The sequence below is a fragment of the Hyaena hyaena genome, unplaced genomic scaffold (assembly GCF_003009895.1).
Source record: "Hyaena hyaena isolate Hyena2069 unplaced genomic scaffold, ASM300989v1 scaffold_443, whole genome shotgun sequence".
NCBI lineage: Eukaryota > Metazoa > Chordata > Mammalia > Carnivora > Hyaenidae > Hyaena > Hyaena hyaena.
The window spans coordinates 904,974-918,681 of record NW_024081075.1 but is presented as its reverse complement, the minus strand read 5'-3'; the positions used below and the strand labels follow the sequence as shown (position 1 = coordinate 918,681).

Sequence of the window (13,708 nt, the reverse complement as noted above, 5' to 3'; positions counted from 1 at the left end):
CCTCAGACTGGTGCGGAGCCAGCTCCTCCCTTGGTTTCTCGGACAGTTCCTGCTTAGACAGCCTTTCCTCCGCACCCTAGATAAAGCCTGACCGCCCCCCCCACAACCACTGCCCAGCGGCCTCCTGCTGCCTGGTTCTGGTCAGGACCCCAGGGGTACCAATTGTGTGATCTCAGGCTCCTACTTCCTGGTGCCTCCGTTTCCTTACCTGTGCGACGGGGATGGCCACAGAGGTTGTGAGGGTTCTGTGCGCTGGTTTATACTAGGAGCTCCGTGCCTGTCAGCTGCTGTTCACCGTCCTTTCCTGGAACTTTCTGGAGCGCCCCCGGAGGGAAGGAGTGAACAGGCGGGGACTCCGGACGGTGTTAGATGGTGGCGAGGGTCATGAGGGAAGGAGCAGGAGGTGGGGGAGGGGCCCGCATGTTGCTCCCTAGGCAGGTCCCCTCCAAGGTGGGCCTTGTGGAGCAGGCCTGGAGTTGGGGGAAGGGGAGCCACTTCTCAGAGACTCTCTGGGTAAAAGGAACCAGGGACTCAGAGGGCCAGCCCCCTGTAACGGGAGAGAAGAGACAGGAACACATCTGTGGCCACCCAGCTGATTCCGGCCAGGCCCAGCCTCAGCCTCAGGACCACTGGGGCCCTTTCCTCTAGTGCAAGCTGGGGGGAGGCGGTGGCCGGGGGCCCGCGGAGCCCCCCAAATGGGATGAGAATAAGGACAGCCAAGGAGTTGGCCCGTGTTCATGCTGCAAAGGCTTATTCTGAGCAGATGCACATTGACGGGCTTCTCTGGCAAGGTCCAAAGCGCGAGCTGGAGCCGTGTCCTAAGGCTCACCCGCTCCGGAGCCCAGCAGCCGCCGTGGCCTTGATTGGAGGCGCCACGGCTGCCCCTGCTGCCCCCAGCCGACACGCACCCCAGAACTCAGCCCACCCAGGACACCGGTGCTGCGGCCGCAAGGGGACCTCAGTTCCCCAGGGGTCCAGTCTCCCAGGGAGAGTGGCCTGCGGTCAAGGAGCCTTCCGTGTGGGTACCCAGCCCCTTCCTGGAGACAGGAAGCAGTCCTGGGTGTGGGCCAGCCTGTGTGTGTGGAAAGCTGCCCGGGCCCTTTCTAGAAACCTATGACAGGAACTGCAATGTCAGTCATAGTGGGGGGGCCAGGCCAGAGGAGGTGCTGATGTCCGGCAGGGCTGCAGAGGGCTAGTGGGGAAAGACACCTGCCCAGAGGACAGACGACAGTGACTGAATCCCAGAAGTCCAAGGGGCCAGCAGTTAGCGATGGCCACGTCTTCCTGCCGGCTGGCCTCACATTGATCCAGGCTGTTCTCTCTTGAGAATTAAAGATGGTCTTTGATTCTTCACTGAGGCGTCCTGGGCCCACCCCAGGGTAGGGAGGGGGCTCTGGCCTGTCCCCCATGGTGCTCACCTGAGGGCCGCCGACACAGCGCCGTCTGTCTCCCAGAGCGGTGTGCTTCCCGCAGCCTACGTGCCTGTGCTCGTCGGGGGCGCTCAGCCCTCCTCCCCTCTCCGCACACCCCCCATTGTCAGCAATTCTTCAACCTCCTGTCTATTTTTAGCTTCCATCCCCAGGGCCCGGCTGACACGGAAGGCAGCGTTGCTGTTTAGAGTTTTTCTTGATGAATATTTTATTCTGGGGCGTCTGCACCGAGTCCAGCAGCTGCTGGCACTTTCCAGGCTAATCATTAAAGAGGCATATGCGGTGTATGGAGCCGGGCTGCTGGGCCAGAGCCAGGCCCAGGCCCCACTGCTGCCCAGCCTGCCTCTGAAGGCCTCTCTGTGGCCACGAGCCCCGACCTCAGGGGTGGAGGGCACGCCCCTGATTTCCCTGAGCGGGACCAGAAAGGTGGCCTGTGCAGAGAGACGCGGTGGAATCCACTAGGGTGGCTCCTGGGGCCTTGACACCAGCTTGGTCCCAGGACCCTTTTTAGTCTCAGTTTCTTTTTAGAAACTGGAGAACCAAATTATTCCTGGGTCGAAGCCGAAGGAAGCACCTTCTGGGGACCCCACCTCTGAACCTCTCTGGTTCAGATGTGGGTGCTGCTGCCCCGAAGGGCCCCAGGGAGACCAGAGGTGTGGCTGGAGAATGTGGAGGGCGGGGTACCAGGGCTGTGGTGTCCTGGCCTGCTGTGATGGGGCGTGGCGACACAGGACAGGGGGAACCCAGTCCAACACATAGGCAGTGCTGTATTCATGGATCATTCGGAAAAGGAATCTTTTCTTTAAAAAAAAAAAAAAGTTTTTTTAATAGTTTATTTATTTTTGAGACAGAGAGAGAGACAGAGCATGAGTAGGGGAGGGGCAGAGAGAGAGGAAGACACAGAATCTGAAACAGGCTCCAGGCTCTGAGCTGTCAGCACAGAGACTGATGTGGGGTTTGAACCCACAAACTATGAGATCTGACCTGAGCCGAAGTTGGACGCTTAACCGACTGAGCCACCCAGGCACCCCTAAAAAAAATTTTTTTTTAATGTTTATTTATTTTTGAAGGAGAAAGACAGCACGAGCAGGGGAGGGGCAGAGAGAGGGAGACACAGAATCGGAAGCAGGCTCCAGGCTCCTAGCTGTCAGCACAGAGCCGGACGCTGGGCTCGAACCCACAAGCTGTGAGATCATGACCTGAGCCAGTCACCTGGTGTCCCGGGTGCCCATAGTGACGACAGCTGGGGTGCTCCCAGGGTACCGACCCACTTCTGTGCTGTTGGATCCGCACCAGGGGTCAGGCTAGGTTGTTCCCATCCTGCAGGCAGGTGATCGTGACAGAGGTGGGAGGTCACTTGACCAAAGTCAGGTGGCTGATCTGGTCCAAGGAACCTGGTGTAGGAGCTCGAGCCGCAGCCATGACTGGTCCCGTCCCACCCCTGAGCCTCCGTTTCCCCACTGGAGCCATCACGAGCCGAGCGGTCACTCTGCAGGGCCTCTCTGAATTGTCCCAGAGAGGACCTAACCAGGAGACTCTTCGCTCCTTTGCCCCAAAGAGGACGTCAGCGCCCTCTGTACCCAAGTGCTGGCCCCATTCCTCAAGATGAAGCATCAACAGCCAAGGAGGCTGCCGCTGCTTGCTAACTGCGGCCAGGCCTGCTCTGCGCTGCCCAGCGCAGCGAGGGGACACACGTCATGCCCCCAGGTTGTAGGAAAGTGGGTCCCCACCCAGGGACTGGGCGGGGGCAGGGTCCCCAGGTGGCTCCACCGCTTGGGGAGACCCTTCAGCGTCCTGGACACTCAGTGTCCGGGAATGATGCTCGCTTGCTCCCTGACGGAAGAAACTCACATGTGCTGTATCCCAGCGGGACTGGTGCTGTTCTGGAAGTGTGAGAAGCCGCGCGACCCAGGGTACCTCTGCTCCCTGCCGCCTCTCCCTGCCCCTCCCTGCACAGGGGTGAGTCAGGGACTGGACTTCATGAAGTTTCTTGATCCAGTTCCCTTCTCTCCCTTGGTTCTGGACACTTCACGGTGACTCTGTCTTGTGGTGGGAAAATGCCCGCATCCCAGAGCTGCTCCCGTCACCTGATTGATTAGTGCTGGGAAGCTTCTAGTGGCCCCCCGTGAGAACGGGGGTGTGGAGGAGAGGGGGCAGCCCCCACCAGCGCGGCCTTCACCTCTGCTCTTCCTCCAACCGCCTTTCCTTGTGTCCCCTGAAGGCCTGCTGGGTCCCTGCCAGTCCGCATTGGGCCCTTTGCGGGAACAGCCAGTGTTTTGGAGCCCCCTCCCCCATTAACAGCCAACTGCCCGCAAGGGAGGGCCCGCAGCACCGACAACACAGCTTTTCTCGTTAAAACTCCTGCCCGTAGGTTCTGCTCAGGAAACATCCGTCTCTTGCTTTGTTGTCACGTTTCCAAATCCAGGTGACCCCTGGCTGTTTTAATTTCTCTCGAGCATGAGAACCCAAAAGCGGGCTCTCCGAGGACGCAGTGAGGCCTGACTCCGGCTGTGGAGGAGGGGAGGCCTGTGGGCGAGGCTGGCAGAGGTGCAGTCTCCAGGGGATGGGGTGGGGGAACCCCAGCTGCTCAGGGTGCCCCAGGTTCCACCACGGCCACCTTGGAAGGTAAGTGAGGGAGGGGCCTGTGAAGGGTGTCGGGACCAGACGAAGGCCAGCCCGGGCTGCAGGCCTGAGCAAGGGGATTTCGGCAGTACGTCCCGGGGTGGGATGTGGACCCGCCTGCCCCTGGCACCGTACTTTCTCTGCAAGGTGGCCAAGACCCCCTGCATCCAGGGACACTCCTGATCCCTATACTCAAAGGGACAGGTGAGACACAGGCCCCGGAGCCCCGCGGCAGCATGCACATGCGGACTCCTGGACGAAAGTGTTTCGGCACCGCCAGCCGGAGGGGACTTGCTTCTGGGGACCACGCCCAGGTGTGCCGGACATGCCTGGTTGTGGCTTCGCCACCGGGGCGGCTCCTGTCGAGCCCCTGGGTGGCCTGAGCTCTCGAGCTGGCGCGAGCTGATGTCTGGCTGCGTGCCGCTGGAGGAGAACCGCTGCCCAAACGCCACACCGATTTGCAAGTGAGGCTTTTTGGTTTCACTGTCCTATTTGTTGGATCGTTCGTTCGTTCGTTCGGCAAATGCCTCCGGGGCCAGGCCCAGCCTCAGCAAATGGCAGTTAGGACCTTTTCCAGTGTTGTCGGGTGGAGACAGCTGGTCAGCACAGCTGGCACAGGTGTGGGTGCTGCACCCCCACCCCCACCCCATGCCTCGGGGTAAGCTGCGGAGAAGCCGCCCACAGGACCGAGTCCTGCGTCTCCTCCTCTACCAGCAGCTGGTACCTTTGCTGCCTTTCCCAATGTCCCCGGCTCCCTGCCTCTTCCTCAGCCTCCTGTGGGCCCCCTCAGGGGAGTCCATGGCCCCCCTGCCCCACACAGCCTTCGTTTTGTGCTGCCGGGCAGGGTCCCCCGACACGGCAATCTCACCGTTAGAGCCATCGCCAGAGGCGGCCGCGGGGAACCCCCCACGCGGGGCACCAGACAGGGTGGTGAGGGGCTCTGCCGCCCGCCTGGGCCGCCCAGGTCACATCCGTGGGTGGGGCCGCGCTCTGGGATGCAGCTGCTTGCCAGGCTAGGGGTCCCGGATGCCAAGCTCATCCTTGCCTGGCCACACACAGGGCCCCCACCAGGCCATGCCGAGTGGCCCCAGTCATCAGAAGACATGTCACTGCCTGCACGATCGTTCCCAGACCCCTCCTGTCTCCCATTATGAAAACGGGAGAGGTAGCCTCGTGGCTTCCTAATTAAGAACGTCAGTGTCCCTCGGGCTCGCAGGAAGTTGTTCTGTCACCACTGGAAACCCTCTTTGCACCAGACGTTTGTTAGTTACGAAAAGGACAAGCTATTGATTTTACCGAGGGTGGAACTTAGTCACTCGCCCTCCGCGCCAAGTTCCAAATGTGTGTGCTCGCGGCACAGAAAATTGCAAACTGGAAAACATTTGGTCTGCGCTGTTAGGCTCCAAGAGCCACAGGCTTCCCTCCCGTGGAGAGGAGCCCGGAGACAGCGGCTGGCAGGAGGGAGAGGACACAGCTCCGAGGCCCCTGCAGCTGGCGGGCGGGGCCGTTGGGGCTCTCTGAGCAGAAGAGGGGTAGGGGCGCTGATGACCCCCGTGTCTCTGGCTGGGTGTGAGGTTCCAAAGGGCCTGATGCCTTAGGGAACCCCCAGGGCCATCCCCCCTCCTCCCCGGCCAGTGCTGGGGGCCATCCCCCCTCCTCCCTGGCCAGTGCTGGGGGACCCTCCTCCCTCCTCCCCCGGCAGTGCTGCTGGATGCGCATTCTGTCACTCAGGCTGTTTGTGACATGAGTCCCTCACAGGCACATGTGCAGGCAAAGCATGGCAGTGTCACCTCCTCAGGTCCCTGGTTGACAGGTGTGAGAACCTGGCCCTGGGAAGATGGAGGCTGTCCCTGGAGCCCAGAGCCTGGCTTCCTCACTACCCCCCCACCATCCCCTCCACCAGGCAGGCACCTCCTCACACCCATGGGAGATGGCGCGCCGAGGTGTGAGACCCCCCCGCAAGGCACCGGTGTGGGCTTGGGCCGTAGAGCCACTGGCCTGGGGTCCTGAGCCCTTCCCACCAGCAGCTCCAGGCCCTTGGAGGCGAATGCGATTTCCCACAGAGGAGCTTTCTCCTTCTGCCCACCGCCCCCAGCCCTCCATTACAAGCAGCAACAGCCAACAACTTATGTATTTATTTACTCTGCCGGCTGGAGAGAGAGAGGACGCAGGGAGGCGGCAGCTGGGCCGTGGGCGGGGGCCGCGCTCAGGCAGCCATCTGTCTCGTTCTGTCGGCTTCACACCCGGCAGGGAAGTGGTGGCCCCTCTTAGTCACTTGGCTGGGAGGGCTGTTTATTGGAACTCACGGCCCAGGGAGGCAGAGTGTCCTCCAGCACAGAGCCCAGCACTGCCCTGCCCGCCTCGGTTTGCTTCCCTCCCCCCCCGCCCCGGGGGACAGTGAGGGCACTTGACCGACTTTATAAATCCCTGCTCTGGCTGGACACCTTCCAGGGCCACCTGGCGATGGTCGCAGCGCTCACAGGGCGGGTGCTTGATGCATTGATGCCAGCCCGATACTGCCCCAAGGCCTGGTAGGACTCTACAGAGCCCAGAACATTCAGCACCTGCGTCATCCCAACACCAGAAGAGAGATGAGCCCTCCGCTTGCCCCTTCCTCTGATGCCTGGCTGGGTTGGCCGGCTGCCCACACATCCATCACGAGGTGGCATGCGCCCTGTCTGAGGGCAGATCCCGGCTGGTGACTCCACTGTGGAATATTGAACATTGGTGCTCTGCACTGGCCTCTCCCTCCATGAGTGGATGCTAGAATTTACCGCGTTTTGTGCCAGCGGCATAGACGGGAATCGTCTGCACTTCGGCCTCTGCCTCTCCTTAGGGCACGCATTGACTGAATTGCTGAGAGAAGCTGCCAGAGCTTCTGGCACACACGTTGTGGGACCCTCGCTGGCCTGTTGGCTGCCGAGGGGTGAGTAGCTGCAGTGGTTGGGGGTCATCTGGAGGAAGCAGGCTGCAGGCCTGCCCGGACCAGGAGCTCTAAGAAGCCTTGCCAGGCTGGATCGTCACAGCCGTACAGCCGGGCCACGTGGGGTGAGGGGAGGCCGGCGAGCTGCTGCCCTGCACGTGCACAGCCCCAGGCTTGAGCGCCTCCTCAGGATTGGGGCCAGGGCGCCTCGGTCGCCTCCCGAGACCCTGCCCTGATGGGGACCCACCGTGACACTCCCCTGGCCCGCGTCTGATGTGGCCGTTGAGGCGTTTCCGAGGTTGGTGAATTGGAGAGAGCATTCCTCGTGAGTTGGGGGGGAAGCAGGGGATGATGGATGCCCCTAAATGTGACAGAAGGACCGGCACACGGCTCATGTCTGTGGAAATGGGGAGGAGACTCTGGCTGCTCGCGGTGCCTCGGTAGCCCTGGGCCCCCGCAGCCCCATGTGTTGGACTCCCCCTCCCAGGAGCGACTGGGGGCCGGAAGCTGACGGAACACAGGATGACGCTCTGTACCTCTGCCCGAGGCGCCTGGCTCCGAGGCTGGAGTGGGGGTGCTGGGCCAGGAGCACACCCTGACTCCAGGCCTCTGGCAGGCCACCACCAGCTCTAGAGGGGACCTTCGCTCCACTGGGCTCCAGGCTTGTTCCGGACCACACAGGAGGGTCACCATACTCCCCGTCGCCTGCTGAGGAGCCCACGGATAAGCGCCTATTGGCATGGGGTGACCCAGGGGACGGCAGCAGCACCCAGGCTCAAATGGAGGCTCTGTGGCTCTATCAGATGTCATTTGGGCAAGTCACCCACCCTCTCTGGGCCTCCTGTCCTCGTCGGGGGAAGGGAAACTGTAATGACCTCCGTATTCCTTGTGGGTCACTGCTGACCATATCGTGCTGGCGTGGTGCGGGCCAGCGTGGTGCGGGCCAGCGTGGTGTGGGCACGTGCCGGGCCCCTCAGTGCAGGCCGCTTCCTCAAAGCTGTGGCCCAGAGAACTGAGAACGTCGTCAGGTTCGCCCCCTGTGCACGGCCCACAGGGGAGAAGCGGCAGGAAGGCCCTAGGCTCTGTCACCGCACAAGGTTCACCTGGGCAGTTGGAGGGATATTGTCACAGATGCGTGGGTTGACCCGGGACACTGTGGGTGTGGTTCTGGGCAGGAGGGTGCCAGGTGGGGAGGTTGGCGAGGGGGCCACAGGGAAATAGAGCCCGGAGGGGGAGGCAGCTCCCCTCCAATGCCAGACTCCGTTCCTCCGCTGACTGCATGTGACTTGAGGTCTTTGTGCCCAGGGAAGGGAGCAGGGGTCCCTGCAGCTGCCCTCACGGGTCTAGTTGGGTTTTCTTTTTTTACCTTTTAATTATAGAAAAGTCAAATACATGCAGAAGTAAAGACAAAAAAGATCTCTTAGGTGGTTATTGACGTGGGGCCAGTCTTGCTCGTCTGTGCCCCTCCCGCCCCACCGCCCAGGCCTGCGGAGGCAAATCTGAGACCGCGTCATCGCCCCCAGGGATTTCAGTGTGTCCAGGAGAGAGAAGAGCTCTTTGTCGTGTGTCGCTGGCTTATCCTCACCAGCAGACTGGACTCTGGACCCCCTATCGCCCCACAGAAGACCCGGCCCCGGGAGCCTGGCCTGCCTTCTCACAGCTTCTGCCGGACCAGCGACCCCAGGGGCAGGCTCTTGGGCGTAACCACAGCACTGCCCAGTGTTAGAAGGGCCTGGAAAGTCATCCAGATGGATGCCCGCCCCAGTGGCAGGTTGCCTGGCAGCTCTCGGGGGCCACCGTGTTGAGGCCTTGGGTTGGGGAGGGTATGCGCGCTGCCCCTGCTCCTCGTAAGCACTCAGACCCAGGGGGGCCTAGGAAGTCCCCACGCCATGGGTGAGGTGTCCGAGGACATCCCGGGCCTCCGCTCTCTGCTTTTCCCCGAGGAGGCCCTTCCCGCGCGTGTTGGCTGGCTCTGCCCAAGGGGCCCTGGCGCTGCCTCTTGCTGACCAGATGGGAGGACAGCCATTGTCGCTGTCTGCAGGTGACCTGCTCTCCTCCGTGGATCAGGACCCTCCCCGGCAGCACTTGGCCCTTGAGACCCCCTTGCTCTGCTTGACTCTGTAGCCGGGGCGTGTCATTGTCACTTTCCGACGTCCTGGACAATCCGCCTCATTTTCTGCGTGTTGCCAGCTTCCCGAGATGGGTCCGTGCACCTGGCACAGAGCAGCCCGCGAGGGAGGGTGAATGAGTGAGTGAGTGAGTGAGTGAGTGAAGGCTTGGCCGCTGTAGGGAAAGTGCCGGGTTAGTTCAGTGAGCGTTTCCTCTGCGCCGCTGCCACTTGGGTGCAAGGACTTGGGGGGAGCCTTGCCCTGCTGGACCATCTCCCTGACTCCCTGCGGACTGTGAGGGGGTGTTGACCTCTGCCTGATTACATACCGTACAACTCCGCGTGCACAGGGGAGCACAACCATCACCACAGTCGATTTTAGAACGCGTTCATCCCCCCAGAAGAAACCACGCACCCCTCAGCCGTCAGCCCGCCCCCAGCCCCTGGCGCCACTAACCTGCGTTCTCTGCGGGGATGTGATTAGTCTAAAGATTCCGTATAAATGGGACTCCTACGTGAAGTGGGTGGGGCTTCTGTCACTCTCTTTTTGGGGACATCTAGGAGCACTCTGGTCCCCCCAGCAACACGGTAGGGTGGATACTGGTCCGTTTTACAGAAGGCGGTGTAGGGGGGTCTGTGAGCCTTACGACGGGTAAGTGGCAAAGCCAAATTCAAACCAGGCTGGCTGGCCCATCGCTCTGGCTCCCGCAGGGAGGCTGAGCTGGTTCTGGGGCAGAATGAAGAGACCACTCCAGAAAGGGGGTGTGGTGTGGTGGGGGTCCCGAGGTGGGCCAGCCCATTCCACAGGCCGGGTGGCACTGACCCGGGTCTGCAGGGACCAGCTTTGAAAGCGTGTGCCACATGCTGGTAGCAGGAGAGCGTGGGCAGCTGCTGGCCATTCGGCCAACCCCAAGATGGTGGTGCGGCTCCTGAGAAAGAGGGGTCCTTGGCCAGATCCATTTGGGAGGCCGCAGATTCAACAAAGTCAAACAGATTTATTTGACTTCAAGATCTTCAAAGCCTCAGTCCCGTGTGTACCTGTTTATTGCAAGCAGCCAGTTAGCATGCAGCCTCCCACCCGCTTCCCAGCAACCCTCCAGAAGGCTTCCTCTTCCTTCCAAAGGTGGGGACATAGAGGCTGGGGCTGGGGCGCAGAGACTGTGGAGACCCCACTCCCACTACAGGTTTGTAGTTAGCGGCATTAACACAAATGGAACAAGGATGCATGTCCTCAAGGGAGAGAACCGAAGTGCATGGTGTGGACGCTATAGACACACTTGCAGACAGACAGAGCTATAGACAGACTTGCAGACAGACGTCAGAGAGATGGTTGCGGGGGGCGGGGGAGGGTGCTGCTCACCAGAGCTTTGACCTCGGCGGGCCATTTCTGCCCGCTCTCTAGGACTTCCTAGATGATGGCTCCGTTTGCTGCTTCCCCCTGGACCCTACCCTACTCTTCTGAGCCCTGAGAGCCCTTGGCTGGTGACCCAGGCACTTGGGGACCAAGTTCCTCGTGCAAATCCCACGTCTGCCAGTTTCCAGAAATGCTGGTGGGCTGGAGAAACGGGCCCCCCACATCAGGCTGGGCCTGGCTCCAGCGGGCTCTGTGGACAGCCCGGGTGGCCATCACTCTCCAGCCTGCTGCCTTGCTCACGGCTCTTGCTTTTGAGAAATCCTTTTCTTTCCGAGCCTATTGCCTCCTTTCCCTGCCCCAGGGGTGGAAACTCCACCAGTGAGGGAGGGCCCTCGGCACATGGCCCAGCCCACTGTCTCTCCCGCTCCAGCTCTCCCCCACCTCCCCGTTTCCCAGCTCCAGGACCCGAACATACTGCCCATGAGCAGGTTCCCTGGCCGCAGCCCCTCCCCAGTGGGAGGGGCCCAGCCGTGCCACTCTCCTAAGCCGTGGCCTTTGGCCACCGTGGGTGGATGGGAGTCACATGTTTCCTTAACCATGCCAAGCATGTTCCACAGGGGAAGGAGGAGGAAAAGGCCCCCAACTGTCTCAGCCCCATGGCCTTGATCTTGCATTCTTGGCCTCTTTGGCTGTCCCCCATCTGGTGCAGAGATGGATGGATGGAAGGATGGATGGGGGCAGAGTGGCCCACGGGCCAGTGGCCACGCATCACCTGGATGTGTGTTAGAAATGAGTCCCAGCCCGTGGGCCCTAGACCCACCGGGTCAGAACCTGGGTGGCCCCCGCACGCATAGGCATTGGGGAGAAGCCCCCATCTGACACATCCTCGCGGGGCCGCACAGAAGCCGGGCCCAGCTGGACGCGGCCTGTGTTTGTGCGGTGCCTTCAGGAACAGGGAGCAGGCCCCCAGCCCTCCTGTCCCCAGGAGTCAGCACTGCCTGCTGTAGCAGAGAGAACATCTTGTCTCCCTGGGCTCTTTCAGGTCAGATTGCACAGCCTCAAATTTCATTTTCTAAAAAAGCCAACCAGAGATGAACCTGGAGCCCCAGGAGCACCTTCTTCCATAAAGTGTCTTCCACTTTCCACGTGTGCTCTTCAAACAGCCGCCAGAACCACGCTAAGAGCACGAGCCCCATTCTTTAAATACCCAAAAGTTCCGCTGGCTCCAAGCCACAAGGTTTTGACAGTTTACACCTGGTGACATTTAGCGAACAATTTCTGAGGAGGCTAAGACGGAGGAAGTATTTGGTTTAACCTGACATTACATCCTCCGGCTGATTGTTCTTTCTCCCTTTTGCCAATATACCATTTGCCTGTAAAACACTTAGGCCTAAAAATAGCTGCTGGGGCTCGGTGTCATTGTGGATGAAGGGCACCTGCCCCATTTCTTTGGCTTTCAGACACCCTCAAAGCAGCGCACGGAAATGCCCCAGAGGAATTGGCAGAGCTCTTTAAACCTGAATTCCTGCCTGGGGCGGGCCGGAGAGAACTCAGTGGTGGGATGGATGGTGCCCCGGGAAGTGACCGCCCGGGCTGCTGCGGTGGCCTCTGCGCTTAGCGGCCAGGCTGCTCTTGGAGAGCAGAAGTGGGCACCGTTCACAGTCCCGTCGTGTGCGCAGAGGCACGAACCGAGACTTCCCGGGCGAAGCCCAGCCTTCGACCAGTGGGCTCTACCCCCACCCCCTGAGGCTGGAGACGTGGCGCTTCAGTTGCTCAGAGGAAAGATGTGCAGAGAAGGGGCGATCGGGACCCGAGGTGCCTCTCCCATCGTCTGTGCCATCCGGGGCTTTCACCCACACAGCCACCACTATGACTCCTGGTTCATTGAAGTGGCCCTCCCAAGGTCACGTAGCCAGCACAGTGCTCGTCTCTACTTCCCTTCGGGGCAGGGACTGTGAGCAGCTGGCATGCCCTGGGAGTGGACCCAGCGGGGACCCCCCTCCTTCCTCACCCTCACCCTGCTCTGGGCCTTCCCCCCATTTATGCATTTAGTGCATTTCCAGCTAAAGTTCATTATCAAAGAAGCACTGGGCTTGGGATTCCACCTGCCATGGAGGGTGGCGTGGAGGCGCCGGTGACACTGGTACCCTGACAAGGACCCCTTCCCAGGGTCACCTCGTCCGCCCCAGGCCGCCAGCGCCCCCGGGGTGGGGTGTTCTGGGCCCCTCCCCCCGGGGCAGCGCCCAGGCTGCGGCCCACAGTCGGGGTGCCGTGGCCTCTCTAACCTGCCTGTCTCTGTGTGTGGTCCACAGCCCGAGACCGAGGACGAGAAGAAGCGCTTTGAGGAAGGCAAAGGGCGGTACCTGCAGATGAAGGCAAAACGGCAGGGCCCGGCGGAGCCCCAGGCCTAAGCGACCCTCCCCTCCCGCGCCTGGTCTGCGGGACCCCAGTGTCTAGTCACTTAGAATTTACCCCCTTGGCCAAAAACCCGATCCACACGGAGAGCTGGTGTCGTGTGAAGTGTTCGTCTTGCAGTGTTAACCCGCGCTCTCTCCTGAAAACCTACACACCAAAGCTTTATTTATACCCCTCCAGGGTCGTCCCTCCCGCCGGCGGCGCCCCCGAGGGAATGCTTGCGTGCACACTGCACGGCGTGTATAGAATCCAGCGCCACTAATAAAGCTGCTGTTTGGCTGGACCTTGGTCCTGGGTCGTCATTTGTCTTGGGGGGCTGCTTTCCTGTTGAGCACAGGATGTGGGGGCTGGGGGCTTCCACGGGCCCTCCCGCACTCCTGTCTCCCTCGGGTGCCGGTACCTGCGTGGACCCCAGAACTCGGGTTCTCCTGACTTGCTGGCTGGAGGGAACACCCCTTCCAGGGCCCTGGTTCCATACCCTGGCCCCAAGGCCCCAGCCAGCACCCTGCTTGCCCTCTGTCTGGCTGCCAGCTGTAAGCCTCAGGTGGTCTTCCCATAGATGGGGGTGGGGAGTGCTTGTGGGGACCCCGGGAGGTGACATGCAGAGAGAGCAGATGCCAACCCCCCCCAACTGGGGCACCCTCAGCAAATGGGAGCCCTGCCCTGGTCTCCCTCTGCCTCTTCTCAGTGGAAGCAGCTCTGGCTCCTTAGCCCTCTGGAGGAAGAGGCAGGGATTCTTCTAGAAGGAGCCTCCCAGCTGGTGCCAGGACCCCTTTGCCTGCTGTGGAAACCCCCAGCCGCTCGGGCCAGGGGGTTGTTGGGAAGGCTTGTGGGGTGGGGGTCTGAGCAGCAGTGTG

At 61.3% G+C, this 13,708-nt stretch overlaps 1 protein-coding gene across 3 annotated transcripts in view; it reads left to right on the top strand.

The window, feature by feature from the left end:
• Positions 1-13,134, top strand: part of ACOT7 (acyl-CoA thioesterase 7) — a 100,039-nt gene extending 86,905 nt beyond the window's left edge. For 2 of the 3 annotated variants that reach the window (XM_039253275.1, XM_039253273.1), the window contains exon 9: positions 12,749-13,134. In XM_039253275.1, the coding sequence (XP_039109206.1) occupies positions 12,749-12,847 (99 nt within the window). In that variant the 3' untranslated portion in view covers positions 12,848-13,134. Of the gene's footprint in view, positions 1-10,484; positions 10,574-12,748 lie in introns of all 3 variants that reach the window. The other variant, XM_039253274.1, reaches the window with a different exon arrangement.
• The last annotated feature ends 574 nt before the right edge of the window (positions 13,135-13,708 follow it).